Source organism: Candoia aspera, chromosome 8 (assembly GCF_035149785.1).
Source record: "Candoia aspera isolate rCanAsp1 chromosome 8, rCanAsp1.hap2, whole genome shotgun sequence".
Lineage (NCBI taxonomy): Eukaryota > Metazoa > Chordata > Lepidosauria > Squamata > Boidae > Candoia > Candoia aspera.
The window spans coordinates 23,149,842-23,162,016 of record NC_086160.1 but is presented as its reverse complement, the minus strand read 5'-3'; the positions used below and the strand labels follow the sequence as shown (position 1 = coordinate 23,162,016).

General features: G+C 37.4%; 1 protein-coding gene and 1 long non-coding RNA gene across 2 annotated transcripts in view; one reads left to right on the top strand and one right to left on the bottom strand.

The window, feature by feature from the left end:
• The window catches only part of ENPP6 (ectonucleotide pyrophosphatase/phosphodiesterase 6), a 38,376-nt gene extending 26,361 nt beyond the window's left edge, over window positions 1-12,015 (bottom strand). The window contains exons 1-2 of the mRNA XM_063309782.1: window positions 11,660-12,015; window positions 3,143-3,322 (exon numbers count right to left, since the gene is read on the bottom strand). Coding sequence (XP_063165852.1) covers window positions 3,143-3,322; window positions 11,660-11,894 — 415 coding nt within the window. The 5' untranslated portion in view covers window positions 11,895-12,015. The remainder of the gene's footprint in view (window positions 1-3,142; window positions 3,323-11,659) is intronic.
• LOC134501815 (uncharacterized) lies at window positions 9,962-11,664 on the top strand. The gene is made up of 3 exons (XR_010068390.1): window positions 9,962-10,010; window positions 10,173-10,264; window positions 11,601-11,664. It is a non-coding gene; the product is annotated as an uncharacterized LOC134501815 (long non-coding RNA).
• Window positions 12,016-12,175: the final 160 nt, after the last annotated feature.

The window sequence follows — 12,175 nt, the reverse complement described above, 5'->3', positions numbered from 1 at the left end:
CACAGAACTTCCATCAGGTGGGTATGGCCACCATCTGAACCTTTTTTGATGCTATCTGCACATGCCACTGGTTTAGCTTTAACTGAACTAAGTACATCCATACTTTTAAAAACCTAAGTGACTGCATAGTCATTTGTATATTTTAGATTAAATAATCAACCCTAGGAGAAAAAACATATATTTTAATCCCATTTTAATAACGACAGTATTTGCACTGTTCCAAATAGGGGTCCATATGGCAAATGCTGGATTTGTCATATGACTTGAAGTCCCATATATTTTTAAGCCAAGATGTAGCAAATTCTCTAGATCGCAAGTAGGGGACATTTATGAATCATTTCATTTGTAAATACCCCCTACTTGCAATTTGGAGAACTTTGCATGTCTTGCTAATATGACCTTCTTTACTCCGCCTGAACACACCTCTTGTGTTCAGCCACAGTCCTGTCCTTAGCTAAGTGTGAGCATTGTGCTATTTATACATTGTTGTAGCTGCTCCACAAAAGTGTAAATTTAAGTTAAAAGTTAAGGTATGTTCTCTTGCGAACCCACATAGCCTGCACAGTAAAATATAAAAATGTTGTACATCTATGGACTTCTGTTCTCAGAGATTCAGTAGGTTTTGAGCCTCAAGAATGTGCTAGATGGACATTGTTTTAGATACTGCTGTGAAATACTTTAATTAAACTTGGTACAAATTATTTCAAAAGGTAATAATAATTATTTTTTATCACTATTACATACATAGAGCTGTTGGACACAATGGTTTAAGTACAATATTTAGAAGAAAACTATTTCAAAAAAGGAATAATTTATTAAACTAGTACATGTTAAACTTTACTTATTTAAAATTATCCATTTTTTAATATTACCCTCATTTAAATGCAAAGAACTTTTTCTTCATTATTGTATGCTAGTTTTAATAAAGATAATATAAGCCAGTGTTTCTCAACCTCAGCAACTTTGCGATGTGTAGACTCCAACTCCCAGAATTCCCCAACCAGCATGGCTGGCTGGGGAATACTGGGAGTTGACATCCACATACCTTAAAGTTGCTGAGGTTGAGAAACACTGATATAACCTAATAATCAAACTGTCATTTAAGAATTATCATCAAAAGAGACTATAATTGCATGGAGCTGAGGATCATGGGGGAGCAAGAGCTAATGGAATACAAGCCTGTCCTATTTAAGAAAGGAAGACTAAGTTGACTTGTTTCTCTGCTTGTCAAAACTGAGCAAATGTCAACTTGTCTGGTCTTTTTATTTTGGCCTATTTCCTGCTGAGTCACTATCCTTTGCATTGACAATCTTTATATAATATTGTATAAATGGAGACATGACTGAGCACGTACACAGGAGATGACCTGAACTATTGTAGAACCTGAATGAGTCAACAACTATCTTATTGATTCACTCTACTGTATCTGGATATGCCAGCACAGAGTTTGGCACTTATATCAAATTACATACATAGGTACAATGCAATCATTGACTAAGACAACAAAAAAAGCAAAATTTTCATCCAAGGGGAAAGGAAAGAAGAGTGTGTTTGAATTTGCCATCCCCTATAACTTCCTGCAGCCTTCTCCTCAAACTGCTGTAGAAGGTCCCCAAAATGTTCAAGTGGAATTGAAAGCGGTGTGTGTGTGTGGGGGGGATCTTTTAGGTTGCAGGAAGTGAAGGAACAGCAGCAAATCTCCTTTCTTCCCTCTGATGAAAGGTTTCTGCTGGCACAGGAAATCTAGTTGGATTCCACTCAAAGCCTATAATCTGACACATACATTAGAGTTTTGCTGACAGTTTCATATGTGGTGTTCCCCTATAGAAACCACCATTGAAACACAAAGTAATTCAGAAAGGTTTTCAGTCAGCTGGGAAGAACTCTAAAATGCCTCTAGGCTATAGGGAACACAAAGAATTCATTCAGAAAATGAGCCACTTACCTTCCCTCCCCCACCTTTTTTTTGCCTAGTGCTTACTGTCACGCATAACAGTCATAATATAATGCCAGCACAATGCTGCTCCACCTATTTCTCTTATTGGAAATCATACTGCAAAATGCCTATTGAAATCAGTATGTTTTTAACACGGTAAGTACAGTTAACCCTGAACATAGTCATGGAAGGATGGTTATACCACGCCATGCATCTACAACCTGCCACCAGGACCCAGAAGGACAGAACAGTTATTCCTGTCCTTGAACCAGTCCTCAGAATAACATGATGAAGCATAAATTGTCGAGAAAAATTCTTATGCTTGGATAGCTCAGAATTTGTAAAGTAGACCTTCTTCCTTTATATTAAACTTCAAGCAATCTGATCTACATTTAAACATGTTTATTAATCATTTTAAACAATGTACTTTACAAATACAACAAACAAAGAGACAGAATAGCAACAGAAGAAGTACTGTATACGTAATGAACAAAATGTATTTGGTTTGTAAATACATCTGTAGGATTAGCCTCCATGTTTGAGGGCTAAAGGATCAAAACAACTTTCCCCAACCTGTTATCCTCCAGAATAGTTGGAAGACAATTCCCTAAGTTCTGTAATTCTCCATTGGCAAAGCCATGCTGACCAGGGAATTATGAGAGTTGAAGTCCAAAATTCTGTAGGCCATTAAGAAATGAATTGCTAGATTGAAGTAAAACACTTCACAGCAAAATATGGATTTTCTGCATATGAATGACTGAATAATAACTTTCTGTATACCTTAAATGCAAATATTTAAGGAAAAGAGAATATTGAGAAAAGAGAAACATGCATGCAAAAGCTTTCTTATGCCCACTAAGCAGATGCTGGGACCTTGTGCACAAAAGACGTTGTACTTCTGGTTTCCCTCCTGAGTACACCTTCTGTTCTGTCAACTGACTTTTTTCTTTTGAAACAAAAGGCAGTATTTTCACTCATGATTCTGGAACGAGGCTGGGCTGAATTTTGTTCCCGTGACCTTCCTCCCTTTTCTTGCAAGCAGCTGGAGAGAGGCCTCAGCTATAACCTTATATTATAGAGAACATGCAACTTTGTTTTATTGTAAGCCGCCCAGAGTCCCCCCTGTAGGGGGGATATGGGCGGTGAATAAATTTATAAAATAAATAAATATTAGTCAGCAGCTAAAGAAAATTTGGCAGTACTAACCAGGCCAATAGTACATAGAGACTCTCTTCTTGGCTTTTGTCATTGTGACCCACAAGGGCTCTGATCCATTCCACCAAAGAGGCAGGAGGCTCTCTTGGTTCATGCCAATGTCAAAAGATGCATTTGTCACTGGGTCCCACATGTAGTTTCCAGTCATTTGATGGACCTCACAGTGACGACCTGGAAGAGAAAAGAGTTGCTTTACACTAGTCCCTTACTGTTTGGCATGCCATAAAGAAACACATAATGTACAAAGAGAAATTACAGTAGGGTTTTCATTTGCAGTGCAAGCCCAGCTTATCATTTATTCATTATCAGCTACGTGGAATTCCAGTGAGGTCAATCAGGTAACAACCTTGCCTTTCTCTTAATTATAAATTATTTGCCTTAAAAAAAAAACTGTTATGCCATGTCATCTGTATGCTTATATTTTATTCCCATTTTTCAAACCACAAACATAAAATCTTTTTTTCCAGAATTGCTCAGGAAATTTGTACCATGTAGATTTTTTTTTTTTAAGGGTTACATCCTGGCATCTTTGGAGCTGTTTGTTCTGAACTTAAAATGCAATACCTGTTCTTGTTTATAACTGGTAGTAGCAGACTAGAGTAGCACTTGGATTAAGTGGTGGTGATGGAATAGGGTCCTCCACAGAACCTAAAGGCAGAAGATTATTGAAACAGAACAGCCTGTATGGTGAGGAAAGAGTCCTCAGGAAGATGCTACTACTGTTGCTCAATAAATGACTCCAGATCTTTATTTATATATTTATGAGATTTAAACCCTCCCCACAGGAAATCAAGGTAGATAGCATTTTCTCTTTCCATTTTTCTCCATAGTCCAAACCGTGTAGGAGGTAGGTTACATTGGGAGAGAATCACTGGCCTGGTTGCCCAACAAACTTGTCCACCTGGGAGAAGACTTGAAATTGCTCTTAGCTGCCCAGAGTCACCATGGTGAGATGGGTGCCATATCAACTGAATAAATAAATAAGTAAATCAACCCTGATCCCCTCAAGTCTAACGCTGTTACTACTATACCATGCTAGCTACATCTTTAGCTGCTACTGTTTCGCTAGGTGAATCGGTTCTTCTTAACTGAATGACCACACAGGTTTTACTACACTTAAATCATTTGTAAAATAGAGAACAGAGATCAGTTAGGGATATTCAGGCGGCTATGAGTTTTCTCTTGCAAATTCAACAAAGCAGGAAATTACCCATCTTGGGGCTATTTTCCTTTTATCCTCAGTAATTTAAAATATGATTAATAGTGCTATTTGTTCTGCAGTATATTTTTACTACTCTTATTGAACTGAATTAATCTACTACCCAGTTAGTTTCTCCATGCAGAACATTTTTTATACTGTATGTATCATGGGCAGAACCAGTTTGGTGTAACGGTTAAAGGTATCAGGCTGGAAACTGGGTAACTGTGAGTTCTAGTCCTGCCTTAGGCATGAAGCCAGATGGTTGACCTTGGGCCAGTCACTCTCTCTCAGCCCTAGGAAGAAGGAGGCAAGGGCAACCACTTCCAAAATCTTGCCAAGCTTACTTCAGGGACTTGTCCAGGCAGTCAACAGTCAACACTGACTCAAAGGCACACACACACATGCTTGTGTCGTGGGACATTCAGACTCAAGGTCCTGCACTACAGAACACAACATCCCAGGAAGACAGGCATTTGTACAGAAACCAATCCCTCCCTCATTCAATTTACTGAAACATTTACAGAAAAATGTCACACAACATGGTCATCATCCCATTATTATTTCAGACTTTACATAAATATTTAGGACTGTTGCCTTAATTATTTTAAAAGAATTCCATTTAGAGACTCCCTTGCTCCCTCCTTCATGTGCTTGTCGACTCTAAAACAAGCCACGTGAGCTAATACAGGCAGCAGAGACGTTTCTCCGTTTCCCAAGAGGACAATCCTCTAGCACAGCTGCTGGATCTGAGCTGTACAAGTCTGGAGGACCACTAGCTGGCCTCAAAAGTGGCTTCTGTTTCTTCACTGCTCCTTGGATTTTTGAAGCCCTACATATTCCTAAAAAGTATCGCTAAAAAAGAACATGGCCCTTTTCCTGAATATCCTGAACATGGCCCTTTATGAAATAAAATGCTCTGAAGAAAGACATATGCCAACATGCCAAAGCAAGCCCACAACCCCAAACACAGACCAAGCACCATTTAAGAAACAGTAATTTAATATTAAAATCTTTGGCAGTAATGCTCAATTAGCTACTGTATTTGTTTTGGTTAAAAAATGATTGAAGAAACGGGGGAAATCCCTCAGAAATGCAATTTCCCATATTTTGATCTCTATTGACCGAAAAGAAAAACGTATTTCAGTAGAGATCATATTATTGAAAATAGCAGTATAATGGCTGAAAAATTGATAAAACCATAAAGAACCTGGAGGAATCCTCCAATTAAGGCAGTTTGATTCAAATAGGAACACCGTTTTTAAATATTGCATTTATACTATTTCACCATGATAATGAAGTTTTTCCTAATAAATTACTTCCATCCATGCAAACTTATGCCTGGATAGAATTTTTGAAATTTAAAATCATGAAATTTCTCCTTGATTAGTATGTATTTTGTTTTTGTTTGTGTTTGCTTTCAACTTTCCTAGTCTGTATTTTCTTCTATTTATGTTTGAGGACTTTTCAATTAAAAAAACCAATATAAAATAAAAGGAAACCTTTCCCCACCAGAGAAACAGGCTGATTTTCATAAAGAACAGCAGGAGATTTCTTCTTCACTAATAGATATTATAGAAATATTAGAGATTTTAGAGATATTAGAGAAGAATAGAGATATTCTTCTTCATTAATAATAAACTCATATCATTCAATTTGATAATGTGTTAGCAAATCTTCTTTGCCTTCATCAAGTCCTTTGCTATCACTTTTGTTCTGCAGGAATAAAATTATCTATTGGAGGAATTGGAAAGGGCTGCCCTGCAACTTGGGTATTTCTAGATAAGAACCAGCTCTTTCAGCCAAACTCAGCAGTAAACAGGGTACCTTGATAAGGAAAGATGGTCAGTTATATCTTTCTCAATCATGTGGGCAGGGGTGCAATTTCTGAACAATTTTCAAGGGCAGCACATGAAGTATACTTGTTTCCTACACCCATAATTACATATTAACAGAATTCTTTTTTAAAAAGAACAATGCAAAGATCTCAGGCAGATGCCAGGGAGTAAGAAACATTCCATCTGCTCTGAAAGCATTCTCTTTGCAACTGCAAATACCCAGATCTCAGAAACATGGCAGCTTAAATGACTTCCTGACAGGGTACCACTAAATCCATCTCCCCTCAAACTAAGTACAACTATTATGTTTTATTGTGGTTTGCTTATTTTCATGCAGCAGTCTCTTCCATGCTAGCAGGTTGTGGGGGTTTTTTGGCAAATAAAAATCTATGTGGTAGATGAACTTTAAAAACAGCACTTGGGCTTTTCTATGCAAAATAAATAATATAGCAATGATTATGGGCTTCTTCAGGGGCTTTTTTGCTGAATTAAACTGCCTCTACTTTAGCTTAGTGTTTATGGGGAAGAAAAGGTTATATGGGAATAAACCAATACAATAACAGTGCTTAATTGTTCTGCAGTTGTTATATTCATAACTTGATCACTCTTTCCTAGCGCATTGAATGGATTGCAGGTCTTCCAAAATAATTCTGCTGCAGATCATGGTTAGAGTCTGAGAGTTAGCTGTGTGTTAGGTCATTGAACTGGGGTCAGTATTTCTGCACGTTCAGATGATACTTTACCACTATGCCTGCAGCTTAAACATTTAGACCTACAGTAACCAGGATTAGCCAATCTGAGCTCCAAAAATCTGGAGGGCAGCAAAAAGATAGACTTAGCTGCATCTCTTTGGGTGCCATCAAGTAATTGTCAGGATTTTTGCAGGTCAGACCTGGTGGATCATCCTTTTGCTTTCTTTTTGGCCAGGAACGAGGCTGAAATCTTCTTGTACTGATTATGTTTTCAGGGGCAAAGATTTTGGATTTCTGATATTTAGATCTTTAACTCCCATCAGCACAAGCTAGGGTGGCCAACAGCAAAGGGCTGTGCAAAACATATGGAGGACACAATTTGTTTGTCTCTTCTATAGTATTATGCCCAGCTTCCACATGTTATACTAACTGCCCTGCTAAGTGCAGTTTTTCTCTTAAGTCTCCTAACCCAGATCTGAATCACCACTGTTTGTGTGGATGGAAAGTGTGTTCAAGTTGCGCTTCTCCCAAATCTTTCAAGCATTCACAGCTCTAGTGCAGCTTCTTGTATAAGACTTAACAGTCCTAGAGAATAGTGAACTCTTCTGTGTAAAGCAGACTACAAAGATACAATAATCAAGTTGGTACAATTTGACCATGTCTTATTACAATTCACCTAATGTATGCTTTCACAGCAGCTTTCTCTAGAATGTGTTAAAACAAAATTCACAAACATTCCAGCTAGACCTTCAAATCACCAAACAATCTTACCCAAGTTTATCAACAACAGATCTTTCATTCTCTTAGAAAAGTACTTTTGCACTTTTCCCTGCTGTTAAAACCTTCCTGATTACACTTCATTGTTTTTGACAAGCCTTAACATGCCAAAGAGTTCCTGTCTTGAAGCATCAGTCAACCTAGATGTAATGCAGGTTAGGTAAAGACCTGTTGACCCTTTATGGAAAACAGGGGGAAAATTAAATGCATTATTTCCTGTTTAATGCTTCAAGTCTCTGGATACTGCTAGTGTTACTTAAAAAAAGCTTTTTTTAAAAGGCGAATTTGCTCTTTCTTTACTTGGTATGATAATCTACTGCAGTAATGAGGAAAAATATTGCAAACTGCTGGAAACCTGTGAAATAGATGGAATGAATGAATGAATGAATGAAATACTGGAAGTTTTGATTCAGGATAATGGTACCCTATCTTGTAGTGTTTACCTTTTGGGACAGTCTTAAGCTGCAGTCACACACTGTAATTAATTGTGTTTTGTTTTAACCATTGCATGTTGAATAAACCACAATTGGCTAGGTTTGCAGTGAGCAAGGCAGCATGACGCATAAGACAGGCTGGGATTTTCATTTTTTTTTTGCCAGATTTTTTAAAATGCTTTCTAAAAGCCTAATTTAAGAATTAAACTACATTTTTTTGTTGCTTCACACCTTAACATTGCAGGAAAATGCACTTCTGATTTTCAGATCTGCAGTGAACCCTGCAGATTCTCCACTCTGACATTTCATGGTTTTCTTATCACATTGCCTGGATTCACACAACAAAATAGGACAGAACCAAACAAATGACACCACAATGTGTTAAGTCAGCATTAGATCACTATAAACCAACCTCAGCTTTCAGAACTTTTAAGAAAGAAATCTGTTGAGGATGCCTTTGTTTTCAGGATCCAATTGAGGGTTATGTTCACTGTGCTAGGATCCTGGGATCCTAGATCTAGAACAAGGGTTCTTAACTTGGTTTCAGGGGGTTTATAAACTTGAATGGGGAAAATACAATTTTATTTTTACTAACCTCTAACTGAAATTTAGCTTTTCATTCAACAATGCATATAAGCAATAAATTATGGCTTCTAGACTCCAAAAATGTTTGTAAATTTCAATAAATCTCACTATCTAAAACAGGGTGTCTTGTTATTGATCTGATGTATTAATAAAGAAGCACGTGTACTGCTAGAATACATATGTTATTTATTAAATATTTTTATAACTGTATGTGAGCAGAATTGGTTTCTTATTAATACAAACTATATTTAACTTCTGGTTTATTTATTGATACTTATTTTTTCTATTTGTCTACCGCTGAATCACAAAGATTCGTGGTGGTTTACAGCAATCCAGCAAAACCCACAGCCAGTTAAAATGCACACAGTAAATGTAATTAAAATCAAAATGGTACACAATATAAAATAATATGAAAAAAATAATTACAGTAATATAACCAAAATACTAGACAAAACTGGAATACAACAGATAAACTGAAAATTTAAAACTGCAACAATTAACTGGTCACCAAACAATGTGGAATACTTCCATCCTAAGCAGTTTCGGAAATGTGTTTTGATAATCTGAAGATATCTTTTCTATCAACTCTTTGTGAACTTGTTTTATCTTTTCTATGAAATTCCAAACTTTAGGATTTTCAGAGTAGGATCAATCTGAGGATTAACGTCATTATAATCCAGAAATACACTAAAGGGTTGTTTTTTTTTGAAAAACTCTTGACAAAATAGAAACCAGCCTTTTATTACGTAGGTTACTTCCTCACTTGGGTGCCAATAAAGCTGTTGGCAAGGCAATTGGTAATTCTGGGAGATGAAGTTCGTACACATCTGGAGAAGACAGGCAGAAGAGAATTGAAATAGGGGCTAGTTTACTTGCAATAATATTCTTCTAACAGAATATTATTTTGTCTGTAGAACTTTCACCACTGCCATTACCAGTCACTGCCATCATTATCTAGCATTCAGAAATGAACAAGCTGCTGTATGTTGGACAGTTGCGTAGAAGCAGCCCACGTTCAGGAAAAGTGGGACTAGATTCTCTTAAGTAGCCATAAACTTGGGCAGTACATGTGGTCATGTTCTGCTCAGCAACACCACAATTCACCTTGGAAGAAACCATTGTTCTTGCAAGCAAGCCAGGATCAGAAAATGGTAAGTTATGGCTTAAATATAAACCAATAAATCCTGGTTGTGACCTCTGTTGGTTTTGAGCAAAACTAGTTCTTCTCTAAGTCACATGTATTTACTAGCTTGTTCATCAACCAAATTCCATTCTCCTCCTCCTCCCTTGTCTTGAAGATAGGCTCCATTGCTGTACACAGGAAACAGCAAGAAAGTAAGTATGTTGCTGATGACTTCAGCTTTCTGCAGCTCAGCCAGCAGAAGTTGGTATTTGTCCAGCTTCGTGAGGCCAATTTTTATAGTTCCCAGTGCCGTTCTAAGATACTGACGTTGTTTAACAATACAAGGGCAGCAAGATTTTTTTTTCTCATCCCAGGAAATACAGCTACTTCTTTGGAGGGAGGTTACAATTAGATAATAACAAGTAGGCTACATTTCAGCATTCAAGATCTTTTGCATCTAAAAAAGGTATGCGTATGTGCTGCTTCTTAATTTTAGGTCCTGTGGTCTATTCCTTGGATACATTTCCTATTGCTTGTTTGACATTCCTACTGTTCAACCAGCACAAGAAGGAAAAATGAACTTTGAGAACAGGCCATAAATGCTGTTTCTGAAGGAGTCCTGTTGAAACACATAGGACTTTTCTATGGGAAGAAATACAGGCCAGCAGCCTAAGTGATAACTGCAAGTCTTGAAGCTCTCCCATCATAGGATGCAATGTATCTATTACTTCACCAGCGCAAACTCAACTAACTGTGATATTATAATGGCTTTACAAAGATTTTTATTATGCAAGTGTCACATGGGTGAGCACTGGCACACATGCTTTGTATCAGGATGTTAAAACTGTTCTAGAAAAGCAGACAAATGGCAATTTATGAAGGATGAACAAACCTTAGTTTTTTGGTAGATAAGAATGGGAATGATCATACTTGCCCACTGAAAAAACAAAGAAGTTGAAGATGCATCTCATAATGTACATTAAGTGCTCTTTAGGCTTACAGCAGATACATTATTTACTGTAAATCAAGCTTAGGGCAAACAACGAACAAAAGAAAAAGAGAAAAAAAGAAAATAACAGTAATTAGTAAACAGATTTATTACTCATTTAAAAATAGGACAACTTATTTCTTGTCCTAGCATGATTTTCCAACTTTAGTTAAAAAACATTCAGATTTTGCTTATTTTTAAAGGGTTAGTGATCTCATTAAAGTATTTTTACCATATGCTGAAACCTGAATGCTCATTTTCATCAATGAGCCAAATATGTCTCATTCACCTATTTTGAAAAGCATGGGAAGAACCATTTATACTCCTATGATAAATAGGAAAAATATCCTGCATTCTAGAACCATTTAATTACTTTGAATAATGCCAGGAATTATCTTCATGACAGGACAAGTCTAATCAGGACTTAGTAGTGCAACGGAAAGTCATCTTAACTCAAGTTTTTGATCCTTCTGAGCATCTCAGAGTCGTTGATGAATGGGCAGTCCTAGAAATTTAAATTATAAATAAATACAAATAATTAACTGGAATCAGCAGTCAACATTTATTAATAACACTCTAGTGGTATTTTTATCCTGGGGGCTTTCAAATTGAGATGATTAAGTTCTAAACAACTGATGGGATAACATTTGTGCAAAAGGTTTCTTTCTTGAGTATCCAGCAGATTTGCTTCGTACAGCTTGTTCCAGCCAAGTCTGTTAACCTTTGCTGAAGACAAATGTTCATCGGAGAGCTTGCTCTGCATTCATCCCCACAGGGAGAGTTACGGAAATTTGTGATCTAATTGGAGCTTCAGCACTTCAGGCTGGTGGCCCTTCTGAGCATGGCAGCAAGAAAGTCTAAGAAGGTACTCACCAGTCATCAGCGTGTAATAGTTTGGATAAGAAAGACTGGGAAAGTCTGGGGTTAGGTAATCCACTTTCACTCCCCTGTTGACAACTTCTCTGAAGCCAGGCAAAGACTCTAGTGCTTCTTCGGAGATATAATCATGTCGAAACCCATCAAGCAAAAACAGTAGGAGCTTTGGCCGTGCAAGGGATGAGCGTGCCAGGGTAAGGACTAGCAGGAGACACGCAACATGCTTTGCCATGTTGCTGGATGGAGCCTTGCCAGAGTCTGCTCTGTGCTCCTGGTCCTTGTGCAGTTGCTCTGAAAAAAGCACATGAAGTTTTTTTTCAAGGGCTGGACCTCACAGTTGTCTGGATTTATCCCAGAGCTTAAAGGCACAGCAGCACAAATTGAACTTGCAAGACTTTCAAGGTTACAGCCTAGTTACCAGATCATTTTGGACTGTGCTACTATGGTTGCTTGCACTCCAATAGTGAATACTAATTACAGAACAAAAGAAGCGTGAGAGACAGTGAGCCATGG